General features: G+C 37.1%; 1 protein-coding gene across 2 annotated transcripts in view; it reads right to left on the reverse strand.

Moving 5' to 3' along the window:
* Positions 1-15,102, reverse strand: part of ACSS3 (acyl-CoA synthetase short chain family member 3) — a 153,407-nt gene that overhangs the window by 47,969 nt on the left and 90,336 nt on the right. For both annotated transcript variants that reach the window (XM_032346903.1, XM_032346904.1), the window contains exon 9: positions 2,504-2,607. In XM_032346903.1, coding sequence (XP_032202794.1) covers positions 2,504-2,607 — 104 coding nt within the window. The remainder of the gene's footprint in view (positions 1-2,503; positions 2,608-15,102) is intronic.

The following is a 15,102-nucleotide window of genomic DNA, read 5'->3' on the forward strand; positions in this document are numbered from 1 at the left end:
TAAGTCAATAAAAAGAAAAGAGATCTTGTAGAAAGCCTGACATTTGAAATGAAAAGCACTCCTTTGGCCAAAGCTTAGCATTTCTTCAAATGTTATCAGGTTTTTATTGGTATACCTCTTGTGGAAATGCACCCCCAACTATTCCATATGTAAAACATTAGGAAATTGATGACCGTGTCAGAAATATCGACCTTTCCTTTCTTTTTCCTAAGAGTTAATAATAACCCACAAAGTACTTGCCTTCCCCCCCCTCTGGAGATTCAACATTAATGTGATACGACCTTAGTGAACGGCTGCAAATATTAAACTCCAGTATCACTTCGCGATTACCACAACCTACATCTTTGAAAATAATGACTTCCTCTAGACAACAGAATAAAAATCCTAACTAGATTTTGTTAGTGGCTGACATCTGCATCACCTAGGATGAATTTCTTTCATAAAGTTTGAAATGACCTACCTAGCCGGCTACTGCCTACCTCTCCACGTGTCGGAATCTGTGTACTTTCACTCGACACAGTATCAAATTCTATAAAATCAGATGAAGAGGGGACAGAAAGAATCAGTCATGACTAGTAGAAATCCACTGTCTTCCACTGTATTGAGCATCCATTCAACCCTGATTAAAGTGACAGCATCCTGGCGTAATGTGGCTATTAATTTGCTCTGAACAATACATAAAAGAAAACCTGCAAATTCACACGAAACCCAGTACCCACCAGGGGCCTCAGATGCTTGTTTCTCAGGCATCAGTAAGCTTTTCTGTAAGCCCGGACACACTAACTACATACATCTGCACATGCCATTGTGTACAATAATATTAAGACAAAGGAAGAGAATCATGATTTTATTTATTAAAGTGCTGGTTTCCCTTCAGTAAGCTGTGGCATAGTGACCTTCAGTGGGGGGAAGACAACACTCTTCCACAAACATTCGAGGAAGGTCGCAGTGTGGGAAACAACCCCTCACTTTGGCCAGGAAAGGAAAACCACCTCAAAAAATGGACAAGATATTTTCCTCTCCCGGCCCAAGAGAATAACTGTCAGAACTTTCCTGGGGAATGGGGGATGCAGCATTTCTATAAATAGTTTTCTCTGCAGAGGCAATAATTCTTCACTTGTTTTTACGTATTTCTACATATGGCATTGCTCTTTCTCTGAATTCTGTCTTATCTTTTTTGTTTCCTAGATAGTCGCAAATCTGAATCCAGATAAGGAATTTCTCTCCTGGCAAATAAAACTAGAAAGACTAGAAACACCTCCTGGTTTGCCTTGTACTTAAAGGAAACTGTATCCCACTCTGACCACTCGTTTTATATTTTATGTTACAATATGGGAAACATGTTTTTCCAAAGAGCAATACGCAAGAAGATAATGTAAAAAAAAAAAAAAATCATTTACCGATATCAAAGCATTCTAAAATACCTAACACTGAACTTCAATTTTAATCTCTCACTTGATCTTCTAATCATTTTAAAAATCAGGCTTATTTTTTGCAAAGAAACTTTGTTCATTTTTTAATTCAAATTTGACTCTCTGCTGCAGTTACTCAGAAGATGAACATTCTGAAAACATTAATCTAAGAGGGTTGATCTAATTTATAGAACCAAGTGGAATTGAACTAAAGTATGTGCAGAGGAAGCCCACAAGGTTCTCAGCTCACAGTTACTTTAATGGGTCAAATGGAAAACCCAACAAAATTTCGACACTTAGTGACAGGGAAAACAGGTCCTAGATAATCTACTTACTTTCACATATGTACAAAATTATGCCTCAAAAGAAGCAGCAGAGAGGGGTTTTTTTTAAAAAAATTTGTGTCAGATCTTATGTTATATCTACTATACAACAATTTGCTTCCCAAGGATCACTTAGCGGGAGAAAAAGAGAGAATAAACAAAATAAGTAAATAAGTCAGTTATGTAGACAATGAAAAATGTTTTGGGAAAAGATACACTTCTCTGTCTTCCATGCTAGGCAGAAGAGATATGACTTTATGGAACACAAGAAGGGAGCCAGAGAACCACAGAAAATCTTATGAGAGAATCAGTGCTTTAAAAAAAAAGACTCTGGAACCAGCCTGCAAAATGTATAGGAGAGCAGAGAGAACAGAGATGGCTGATAAGGAGAATTTAAATTGGAGCAGATAATAATGCATCTGCCGCAGCTCGAAGGCAAAGGGGGTGTGGAGGTGGTATGAATCCAACAGACACTTCAAAGGAAAATCTGAGACGTAGTGACTTACTGGATATAGGCAAAGCAAAGAGGAGAAGAAGCAAAAGAGGTCTTCAGGACTTTACACCTAGGGACCAAAAGAAGGGGGTCATCAATATCATTTGCAGAGATAGTTTTAACCAAAGGAATACCAAAGAATTGTGTATTTTTACTGAAACCAGAACCGCCTAAGTCCTGAGTTTGTGCCTGATGGTCAGAGTTCTGAATTTCCCTCCCTTGCAATGTTTTTGAACACTCTGCAGTATTTATGGACATGCTTGGAAAATGCTCACCAGTTTGCCACCAGTGGTCTAAGACAGGTACTCTGAAGACCTTTTTGGACCATTCCAGGGTATCCACATCACATCGTTCTCCAGCCACAAATAATGTTTTGAACCTGAATACAAGAGGTAGGGAGAATTCAAATTATTCCTGGAAAATGTGAATAATGTCATCCTCATTCTTTTAAATGTTCTAGAATCCGACCACATTAATTCTGTCATTATTGTGCTCTTATCACCGTATCATACTACAGAATGGTGAGAACCATTGTTCATGTTGACCCAAAAGTAACCAAATGCACATCGCAGCACTGAAGAGAGGGGCTTCAAAAGTAGAATCCACAGCTACAGCTTCTCAGTTTTGAGAAGAGCAACTGAGTTGATCATTGTAATACACCTGTCATATTCATCTACTGACCAAAGATGAAAAACCTTTTCTGCCTTGACATTATCTCTGCTAATTTTAGCTCCACGTTTGATTGCTACATTCTACTTAAGTCTATACACAAAAATACACTCTTGAGTATCAGCTAAAGCAACATATAAGCTCATAAATATGATGCTCTTGTTCATTTTGGTCAGTTTCTTTGGTAAAGATTACTCTGATTTCAAGAACATACTTACCCAATTCCAAGGATATACATAGGAAAAACAGGTTATTTAAAAGTAAAGGCCAGGGCATCTGGGTGGCTCAGTGGGTTAAAGCCTCTGCCTTCAGCTCAGGTCATGATCCTGGGGTCCTGGTATCAAGCCCCACATCGGGCTCTCTGCTCAGCAGGGTGCCTGCTTCCTCCTCTCTCTCTCTCTGCCTGCCTCTCTGCCTACTTGTGATCTGTCAAATAAATAAATAAAATCTTAAAGAAAAAAATAAAAAATAAATAAAAGTAAATGCCACTGTGGTCTTCTAGGTCAAAAGATTCTTATCAAAAGGAATATAAGGTTATCAAGAGATGACAAATTTTTGACATGGAGCACCATGCCACAGAATAGAAAGGATGAAATAAACAAATGGAATTGGGTTGACACTATTGGTGGTTCATTGAAAGAAAGATTGTTTTCTTCCATTCTTGATGTCTCCATAGTCTTGTCTGTCAAAAAAGGAATGCATGTTGGTGGGAATGCAAGTCGGTGCAGCCACTTTGGAAAACAGTGTGGAGATTCCTTAAAAAATTAAAAATAGAGCTACTCTCTGACCCTGCAATTATACTATTGGGTACTATTGGGCATTTACCCCAAAGATACAGATGTAATGAAAAGATGGGCTGTCTGTACCCCAATGTTCATAGCAGCAATGGCCACAGTCGCCAAACTGTGGCAAGAGCCAAAATGCCCTTCAACAAACAAATGGTCAAAGAAGATATGGTCCATATACACAATGGAATATGGTCCATATACACCTCCATCAGAAGGTGCCATGAATACTCCATGAATACCCAACATGGATGGGACTGGAGGAGATTATGCTGAGTGAAAGAAGTCAAGCAGAGAAAGTCAATTATCAAATTATCAAAAAACTCCTGTATTGGAAGATGTGGTGTGAGCTGGGGTTTTGTCCAGCCTTCTCAAGGAAGTGGCCTGTCATTCTGGGATTTAGGCAAAACTGACTGGGAAGGGCAGCTGCACTGAAGCATGGGTCAGAGCTACTGAAGCAAGTTGGGTAATGAGTGGTCAGTGCTGGGTTGGTTACCACAGGTGGTTCTGTGTGCTTGAAATAAGTCAAGCAGATAAAGTCAATTATATGGCTTCACTTACTTGTGGAGCATAAGAAATAACATAGACAACATTAGGAGAAGGAGAAGAAAAGTGAATTGGGGAAATCAGAGGGGAGATGAACCATGAGAGATTGGATTCTGAGAAACAAATTGAGGTTATGGGGGGTGGGGGGTTAGGTGAGTCTGGTGGTATATATTAAGGAGGACATATATTGCATGGAGCACTGCGTGTGATGCATAAACAATGAATCTTGGATCACTGAAAAAATAAAATTAAATTTAAAAAAATAAAATTAATAAAATTTTAAAAAAAAAGAAAAATCACCTTAACTTGACAAGAAAAAAAAAAAGGGAATGCATTTTGAAGAGTCAATTCATTGTCATCAAAGTAAAAACCAAATAAATAAAAAGGCTACCTACTCATCTTAAATAGTATAATATAGCCATAGGAGATTTCTTACCATTTTCTTATTATCTCATTAAAATTCATGGAGATTCAGACATCCCCACACCATGCTTCAACTATATACACTTACGTCCTCTGCTATAGACATGTATTTCATTCTATACTGATTTGTTTCTTATCCATGTCCCACAGTGGACTGAGAGCTCCTTGAGTATTCATGTTCATGACCCAAACACCAATAAAAATATCCGGGATTTCTAGATACATAGACATTCCTAGAAGCTTAGAAAGATGAAGTACAAGGTGGGGAGTTGGGAAAACTTGTGTCAGCTTGATTCATTCTTCTAAGTAAAAGAGGAAGCCTGCTGTTTTGTTAGAGTGTGGAAACAGACAATGGAAGAGTGACTTGAAGAGAGAAAAGTTCTGTTTTAGGAAATTTTTTATGAATATCATAAAAGTGAAAGAACTGAAGAGCAGCCATGTGGCTTCCGCAGACTCAATCAGTAGTCTAGGAGATTGAGTACATTCAACACAAACTGGGTGTAGTACAAAAATAAGGAATGGCAAGTCATGCTAAAAGTTCTGTCTGGGGAACCTAGGATAGGCAGGAGAAATCAGAAAACAAAGTAGGAGTGTCCATAATGGAGGGAAATACCAGGAAAAATAATGAAAGGCAGAGAAACACAATTTCAGAAAAGAACCCATTACAAGTCTTTGTTAAGAAACTATTTAAATAATGTGGATCAGGGGTGCCTGGGTGACTCAGTGGGTTAAAGCCTCTGCCTTCGGCTCAGGTCATGATCCCAGGGTCCTGGAACCGAGCCCCTGCATCAGGCTCTCTGCTCAGTGGGGAGCCTGCTTCCCTCTCTCTCTCTCTCTCTGCCTGCCGCTCTGCCTACTTGTGATCTCTGTCCGTCAAATAAATAAATAAAGTCTTTAAAAAAAATAATGTGGATCAATCATTTCGGTGAGTGACTTCTCAAAGTACGCAAGTGCTGCTAAAAGCACTCAAGGGAAAAAGAAAAGAAGGATGAAAGTGGGAAAATAAAAAGAGAGAATAATAAGAGACAAAGACTAGAAAAGAATAAATCAGATTTTTTGACATATATATATTTGCAATTTGAGATAAAATTTAGATAATCAAATGTGTATTCATTTATAACTTGCTTCAGATTAAAGTGCGGGGGGGGGGTCCTAGGTGACTCCATCAGTTAAGTGTCCAACTACTGATTCTGGCTCAGATCATGAACTCAGGGTCACTGAATGGAGTCCCATGGGTTAGCAGGGAGTCTGCTTGGGACTCTCTTTCCCGCTCCCTCTGCCCTCCCACATTCATGCGTGTATGTGTGTGTGTTTGCTCTCTCTCTCTAAAATAAATAAATTTAAAAAAAAATTAAAATTAAAAATATTAAAATGTGGATATCAAATATGACCTCATCTGACAAACCCGATATGGTACAATAAAACAAATATTAATACATTAAATTATTAAAACTAGGTTAAAATAGAAAAAGCTTAGTGTAAAGTTTTATAGTTTAAAATGTGGTCAATACATCTTTGGCTTTAGATGTTATGTAAAAACAAAACCAAAAAGTTGTTTTTTATTAAAGATTTTTATCCATTTATTTGAGAGTGAAATTGGGGGGAAGGGCAGAGGAAGAAGCAGACTCCCTGCCCAGCTGAGAGCCTGATGTGGGGCTCGATCTCAGGACCCTGAGATCGTGACCTGAGCCAAAGGCAGAGGCTTAAAGGACTGAGCCACCTGGCACCGCAACAAAACAAAATTTTAAATATAAAGACCATATTATTGATAATCCTGTGGCTGGAAATGTGCATTTATTTTAATTATATCTTCTTTAAGCAGTTCAATTCCTAATATGGCAGAAAACCTCTGTGATTATGAACATTATACATGTAAATAATTTGTATTAAAATTCATAAAGAGATTTGGGTGATTCCAACAATGCAGGCAAAGAGTAAGGACGTTTTATAGATCTCAGAGGTCACATTCCCATCATCCATCAAGCCACAGTTTATTCTAAAGAACTTTAGATGATCCAGTGGTCATGTATTTAGTTTATATATAAGACTGCAGATCTATAATTATATATATTTTTGAAAACATGGTGTAAAATATTGTCAAACTATTAGCATACAATGCAAAATAATTTTTGGCTAATCAAAGAACAATAAATATCCTGATATTATCAGCAGATTTTATAAGTTTCAATTAATTTTTTGACTTTTTTCCCAGTCAAGTAAATTACAATTAATCTAATTAATTGGTTATAAATGATAACTATAAATTACCTTTGAGTTTTTATCTGATGACAAATTTCTACATTATATATTTTAAAACTTAGCATTTATCATTACAGTTTTGCAATACAAATTTATCACTTATTTTTCTCAGATTTTCGTTACATTTTTATCATTATGGTAGCAATCTCCATGCTGGCACTAATAAGCAATATAGAAAGGGATGATAGTCCACACTGCATAGAAAAAGTGATTTCTGGTTTTTCTGCATGTCAGACAATCTCTTCAATTCAGACAATTTCCATTAAAATCACTTACTCTTTACAAAAAGTAGAAAAACAATTGTGAGATCATTGGTGATTTAGAAAAATGTCAAAGTAGTATAGATACTTCCTTTCCTTAAATGTACTAGAAACTACCAATCTATTTTTTTATTAAAATTCCTCAAACTGCCCAAAAGTTACTACTTTTATCAATTACAAACTCCCAATTATGTAACATTAATGAACATTAGCATACTGTATACAAGGATTTAGGAACAGAATATGACTAACGAAAAAGTTAAGTCTTACAGTAAATACTTAAATATTATTTGACTCTCAATTCCTCATAGTAAGCAAAACCATTCTATGTTATGTGATATTTTTATAACCAAGGTGATTACTACAAGAAAAAAAAAGTTAGTGTAACTCCATAACTTAAAGATAAATTACAAGATAATTTAAAGATAAATTCATACCTAAGGGCATAAATGGCCTTATTTTTAAAAGACATTTTGTGGCTTACGAGAAAAAAAAAGAATAGTAGTACCACTTAACAGTTACATTTCTCATTAATGATTTTGCCTTTATTTTATTAATATGAAGAGATAAATGCCCCATATCAAAAAAAATTTAAATAATTTCTCATTAAAAATACATTTTATAAAGGGGCACCCGGGTGGCTCAGTCAGTTAAGTAACTGACCCTTGATTTTGGCTCAGGGGCTCAGAACAGATCTTAGGGTCAGGGGATCCAGACTTGCATCTGGCTCTGTGCTCAGTTCTTGGTGTCTACTTGGGATTTTCTCTCTCCCACTGTCCTCCCCCTGCTTACAATCTCTATCTCTAAATAAATAAATAAATAAATAAAATCTTTAAAGAAAAATTTATAAATGTTACAAATTAACCATTCTTTTGTAGTAATTTGGATTCTGGTGGATAAATTTATCTAAGTTAATTACGTAAGTCTTCTATCTGCACCATACACAATATGGTATCTCCTAAGCTATATTTGGCTACTTAAAATTTAAATTGGTTAAAATTTAAAAAAAAATAAAATAAAAATGTCAGTGTCATGGTAGGATTATCCCCTTGTCAAGAATTCAATAGTCACATGTAGCTAGTACCTACCATAGGGCAGAACTAAGTTTGACAGGACAGGGCTGTCCTAGATTATGATAGACTTATAAATACATGGGTAATGTTCTGATGATAGTAACATATGGGAAGACGAATTTACTTCCAAACATATGATACTAAAAACTTAAACAAAATTATAATATACAATATCCAGAGTAGGGAAAAATACAGTGGAGGGGATTAATGGGCATGAAGTCTGGACGCCTTTCCCCAATTCTCTAAAAAATTGAGTAGAATTCAAGACTCAAACAAAGCTGAAAATTAAGCCAAGAGAAACAGAAAAACAGCAATACTGTCAAATTTATTTTAGTCTCAAGTAAAAAGGAAGCTGCACAGAAATGGATAAAAAGCTAAATATAAATTCTGATGAAGAATTTTCAGATAATAAATTAGGAACAGGAGAAAACCAAAACGAGTATTTCTTTCAAGCTCCATAAACTACCAAACAAGTGAAAATTACTCTTCACTTGTGCCAAAACAAGTTGAATAAAAATAGATTATTTCAGCAATGCCTCATCAACTCCTCGTTCGCTGAACATCATTACTAGTTGCCACCAGTGTCCCTGAGGTTATCTCCATTTTCCTTCATTCTATTTCCTCCACTTGCTCCCCACTAGAATTCACTTTTAAAATGTAAAGCCAGTAGCGTTGGTCTTACACCTGCATTTGTCACTCTGTCAAGGATCTGCTAGCATTTTGTCCACCAATCTCTCCTTCAAGCACAACCAGGAAAGCTAGACCGAACGTAAAGATAGAAAGATCTCTTTAAGGTATCAGAGAACTATGAGGTTAATGAGCCTTGGAAGCATTAATGTCCCAAAGAAAAAAAAAGGTACAGAGATGTCTGACATCGACTTGCTGCTTTTCCCCCGTTAGTATATATGCCAAAGCAAACAGTGGTTGAAAAACCCAGAAATGGGACAAAAATTGTGTCTGAGAGGCTTAGAAAATAAATAGCAATTCCTGCCATCACAATCTCTTGGAAGAGGAAAACTGGAACTCCAGACCCACAGTGGGAAGGGGTGGGATATAAAACACCTCAGGGTTTCAGGAGGAGTGCCTGAAGATTTATATCCTAGCAATAGAGATAAACTGGAAAGAAACTAGCTTTCCCAAATACTGAAATCTAGCCTCAAGCTAGCTAAATCCCTACCTGGGTCGAAGGCATCTTCCCTTATGCTAACTGTGCGGCAAAATAAGAATTACTCTGTGGGGGACGCCTGGGTGGCTCAGTTGGTTAAGCAGCTGCCTTCGGCTCCGGTCATGATCCCGGCGTCCTGGGATTGAGTCCCACATCAGGCTTCTTGCTCGGCGGGGAGCCTGCTTCTCCCTCTGCCTCTGCCTGCCATTCAGTCTGCCTGTGCTCGCTCTCTCCCCCTCTCTCTCTCTGATAAATAAATAAAATCTTTAAAAAAAAAAAAAAAAGAATTACTCTGTGGGACCTTAACAACTCCAGAGTGTCAAAGTAACACACAATGATCTATTAAGATAGAAGGTTATATGACCAACATGCAAAGGAAAAAAGAGACATCAAAAAAAGAATCACAGAGAAAATCAGATATTCTTGTTATTAGACACAGACTTCACAATAACTCTGAATATGTCCATGAAACATTTATGTAATATCAGCCAAGAACTGGTAATTATAAGAATTAAATAAATATCTTTGAACTAAAAGATACAAAAATATAAACTTAGAAACTAAAAGTTTAGACACAACTGAAAAGAGGATTAAAAACCCAAAATATAAGTTAAAAGAGAATAACCAAACTGCCATTGAAAAGCATAAAGGAGAAAAAAAACAGAGGCTCTGAGATATAGGTAATATGGTAAAAAGTTCTAACATGTGTCATTAAAGTATCAATGTCTAAGAAGGGAAAATTAGATAGAAGCAATATTTGAAGGGATAATGGATAAAAGTTTCTAAAAATAATAAAAGCTGTCAGGTCACAAATTTTAGAAGCAGTATGAATCAAAAGAAATTGAATCCATAATTTATGCGGGGCTGGGTAAAATAGATAAAGAGGATCAAGTGTTCACTTAACATGAGGAACACTAAGAAATGTACAGAACTGTTGAATCACCTATATTATCCACCGGAAGCTAATAAAACACTGTATGTTAAGTATACATTGATAGAAAAAATAAAAAATAAAATTTCTTAAGATAAATCTAAGAAAAGATATATCTTTCACACAAGCAAAAGAGCATTAATGAGCTAAAATAAGAACTGAATAAATTAAGAGATAGCTAGGATCATGAATTGGAAGTCTCAATATTAACATGTCAGTTTTGATTACATCAATCTATAAACTCAAAGTAATCTCAAAATTCTACTTGTGTGTGTGACTGTGTGTGTGTGTGTGTGTGCATGTAAACTGATAGTCTAATACTAAAACATGTATGGAAATATAACGGGCCAAGATTAAAGAGTAAAGAACAAATGGATGTACTATTATTATTACTACTACTGCGTACCAAGACATGTTATAAATCTATAGTGACAAAGACAATGGGAGAGCAGCACAAATATAGGCAATTTGGCCAATCCGTGAAATAGAATTGAAGCAAGCAAGAAAAAGAATTTGAGGACACTTTATGACAAAAGCAGTATTTAGAGCAGTGGGAAAGAGGACCCTTTAAATGAATGAAACTTGATTACCTGGATACATATAAGAGGAAAAATAAACCTTGAGCCCTCACCTCATTGCATATGCACAAATCAAACCAGGTAGATTATATGAAACACGAAACAATAAAGCTTCTAGAAAATGACACAGAGGAATAACTTCCAACCTTCAAATAGGAAAAATGTGTCAGTAGGATTTTAAAAAGCATGAACCAGGGGTGCCTGGGTAGCTCAGGGGGTTAAGCTGCTGCCTTCGGATCAGGTCATGATCTCAGGGTCCTGGGATCGAGCCCTGCATTGGGCTCTCTGCTCAGCAGGGAGCCTGCTTTCCCCTCTCTCTCTGCCTACTTGTGATCTCTGTCTCTGTGTCAAATAAATTAAATAAAATGTTAAAAAAAAAAAAAAGCAAGAACCATACAGAAAAAAAACAAAAAAATTGATGAAAAAGTACATCTCTTTATCAAAAGTCACCACTAATTGAACGAGAAATTGAAATCAGGAGGTGAAGATTATTTGTAATACATATAGTAAATAAAGAACTTGGATCAAAAGAATATGGAAAGTCCTACACATCAATAAGAAAAAGAAAATTAAAATGTGCCCAAGGTTTGGATAAACATTTCACAAAACAGAATCTTCAAATGGCCAAGGAAACATGAAAAAGCAGTTAGCTTTAAAATACAGTGAGAGATTTAATATCTATCTTGTATAAATTATTAAAATTTTACTTCACTTCTTCAATAATGGCTTTAAATTATTTGCATTTCTGCTTCGAGTACCCTGTGATAATCGGCAACTAAGTTTTAAAAAAGATTCAATAAAGAAAGCTGGATGTTTGATTGCTCATCCGCAATCCGCCATAAACCCAAAGACATCCAACATCCGGTCATTGTCACTCTGAGACTCAGACATATTTGGAGCAGTGCCTCAGATGTAGATTATCTCTGAAAGCTTTTGAAATAGAAGGATTGATGACATTAGAATATAAGGGGCACCTGGGTGGCTCAGTGGGTTAAGCCTCTGCCTCCCGCTCAGGTCATGATCTCAGGGTCCTGGGATCAAGCCCCGAATCAGGCTCTCTGCTCAGCAGGGAGCCTGCTTCCCGCTCTCTCACTTTGCCTGCCTCTCTGCCTACTTGTGATCTCTCTCTCTGTCAAATAAATAAATAAAATCTTTTAAAAAATGAGCACATGGGGCGCCTGGGTGGCTCAGTGGGTTAGGCCTCTACCTTCCACTCAGGTCATAATCTCCAGATCCTGAGGTCAAGCCCCTCATCAGGCTCTCTGCTCAGCGGGGAACCTGCTTCCTCCTCTCTCTCTGCCTGCCTCTCTGCCTGCTTGTGATCTCTGTCTGTCAAATAAAGAAATTTTTTAAACAATTTTAAATAAATAAATAATAAATAAATAAAAATTTAAAAATGAGCACATAAACAAAATGGGAAGAACTTTCCATTATGAGATTTTTAACTTCCCTGAGAAACAGACCAAGAGTAGGTGATAATATAATGGACTTATTATGTGCAAACCACCCAGTTTTATGCATATTTCCTAGTTTTATCATTCTATCATATTTATGTCACTTAGAAAATAAAATATTATTGATCCAATTGAATTCTCTCCAAACACTACTTAAATCTCATTTCTCTTCACCATCTCACTGGCCACCTGGCCTCAGAGGTAACCAGCATTGCTCAGATATTTTCATTCCCAGGCATTTTTTTAACCTATTTGCATATACATAAACAAGACAATATGGTTTTTGCAATTCTTCAAATTCCTCTTACCATATGTAAGAGAAACACAATCAATTTTCACTTGCTTTTTATACTCAGCATTATTCTTTTGACATTTATCCATGCTAACACCTGAAGTTCTGGTTGATTTCCACTTCTAAATATCCTGTTGAATTAATACAAAATAGTATGAAATTTATTTACCATTACGTGTTTACTATACATGTAATTGCTTATATTTTGTTTTGTTTTGAAACAATCTTGTTAACAATGTTCAAGTACATGGTTTCTTGTTCACATTTTTGAGATTCTCATTCTCATCCCTCCATATCAATAAGGGTTTGGTCATGAGGCACATTTTTTTTTAAAGATTTTATTTATTCATTTGACAGAGAGAAAGAGATCACAGGTAGGCAGAGCAGCAGGCAGAGAGACAGGGGAAAGCAGGCTCCCTGCTAAGCAGAGAGCCTGATGCAGGGCTCGATCCCAGGATCATGACCTGAGCCAAAGGCAGAGGCTTAACCCTTTGAGCCCCCCAAGGCACCCCTGTCATGGGGCATATTAAGTGCGTGGAGCATCTGGTATTACTAGACAGCTTCACTATGCACTCTCCACAGTAGTGTAAAAACCATTCTGCTGCTTCACAACCTGCAAGCAGGTATCACTGTTTGATATTATAACATTTGCCTGTATGATAGGAGTAAATTGTTCTCTCTCTGTTTATTAGTGAGATTAAAGATCTTCCAATGTTTTAGACTATCCTAGTCTTCTCCATGAACTGACCGTCCATATCCTTTGACCATTTGTCTATTGAATTGTGTGTTTTCTTATTGATTTGTAGTTCTTTCTATTTTCTATACACTGAATGTTTAATGGCTATATATGTTGCAAATATCTTCTCTGGGTGAATAATTCATCACTTAAGTTTGTTTATTCTTTTGGTGGGCGATTATTCCTTTAGTGCAGTAAATGTCATCAATATTTTCCTTAATGATTTGTGATTTATGCTTTAAATGGTCATTTCCTACTAAGATATATTAAAATCTTTATCCATTTTCTCCTGAAGGTATTAATTCTTTGCTTGACAATTTTAGGGCCTTGAATCCAGCTGAGATTTATTTTTGTGTAGAGTACATGGTAGGGAACACATTTTCCTCTATATACAACCAGTTGTTCCAATACCAATTTCTTTAAGGGTCTCTCCTTCTTCCACTTATTTGTTAAGCTACCTCCTCTGTAAATCAGGTTTCCATAGCAATGGGATCCTTTATTCAACTTCATTAGTGTGTTTGTTGATCCCTGCTCCTATACCAGTGTCTTGACTAGAAGAAAAAGAGGTTCTCTGTTATTATTTTTATCTCGTGCTCCCTCTCTTACGATCACCCTCTCTGTCCAATAGGTTTGCGGGGGATGAAGTGATGCCGTGTCACAGTGATGGTCCAGAATTGTTATTAACACACAGTGATACTCAGGATATCAGAGATCCTATTCTAGGACAGCAGGTGGGCAGTTTAATTCTAGGACAGCAGGTGGGCAGTTTAATTCTCCAAATTCTGGGCTGCTCTCTGTCTCATTCAGACCTCTAGACCAAAGCTTGCTCTCAGTCCCAGTCCAGAAAACACGCTCTCACCGTCATTAGAAAGCTCTTGCCGTGTGTGAGGTATCACACCCCACTGCGTGGTCAGGTCATGAGTCGGCTCTGACACCGCAATGAGAACACTCTGCAGCCAACGCCTGCTTGGACACCTGGCAAGCCTCTAGCTTCAGCCCTGTGTCCTACTTTGCACATCGATTCTATTTCCAATCCGCAGACACGTTGACTTTATTTTTGAGCTCATCTCTGGTGCTCTGGTTTTTCCTTTTTGTATTCTCTCATTATTACGCAACTGGAAAAAAGGGCTGCATCAGAGTGTTAGGGACTGTGATACCCTGAATGGAAGTAGCAGAACTGAATTTTTCTAACTTGATTAAGACTGAACTAGCAGATCATGGGAAAATGATGATGATAACTACTACACTTGTGTTCTGGAAGGAAGAGGTGGGGAACGCAGGAGGAGGAGAGCCAAAGGAACACAGAGGCTGTGTAACTTTCTTGAGGTCACACAACTGGTAAGGGGCAGACCTGAACCCAGGGTGTCTAACTCCAGAGTAAGAATCTTAGCTACAGCACCCGGTACTGCCTTGTCCCAGCTTTGCTGCAGGGTGGCTCTGGAATCCCGGCATGTCGCTTCACCTCTTTGTGACAACATCTTCTCAGTTGTAAAATGAGATGATTACAGTGGATGACCTCTAATCTGTGCTTCTGACTTCTAATCAACGATCATAAAATGAATTTATAGTTCTGCTTAGCTCCCGGTTTCAGAATACCCTCTGAAATTTGCTTTGGGAGTGAAAATCTTTGGCAACTCTCCAAATTCATTTTAAAACAATCTTTAATGAGATACGTAACTCATCTCAAAAACACAATTTCATCA

This window comes from Mustela erminea, chromosome 6 (assembly GCF_009829155.1).
Source record: "Mustela erminea isolate mMusErm1 chromosome 6, mMusErm1.Pri, whole genome shotgun sequence".
Lineage (NCBI taxonomy): Eukaryota > Metazoa > Chordata > Mammalia > Carnivora > Mustelidae > Mustela > Mustela erminea.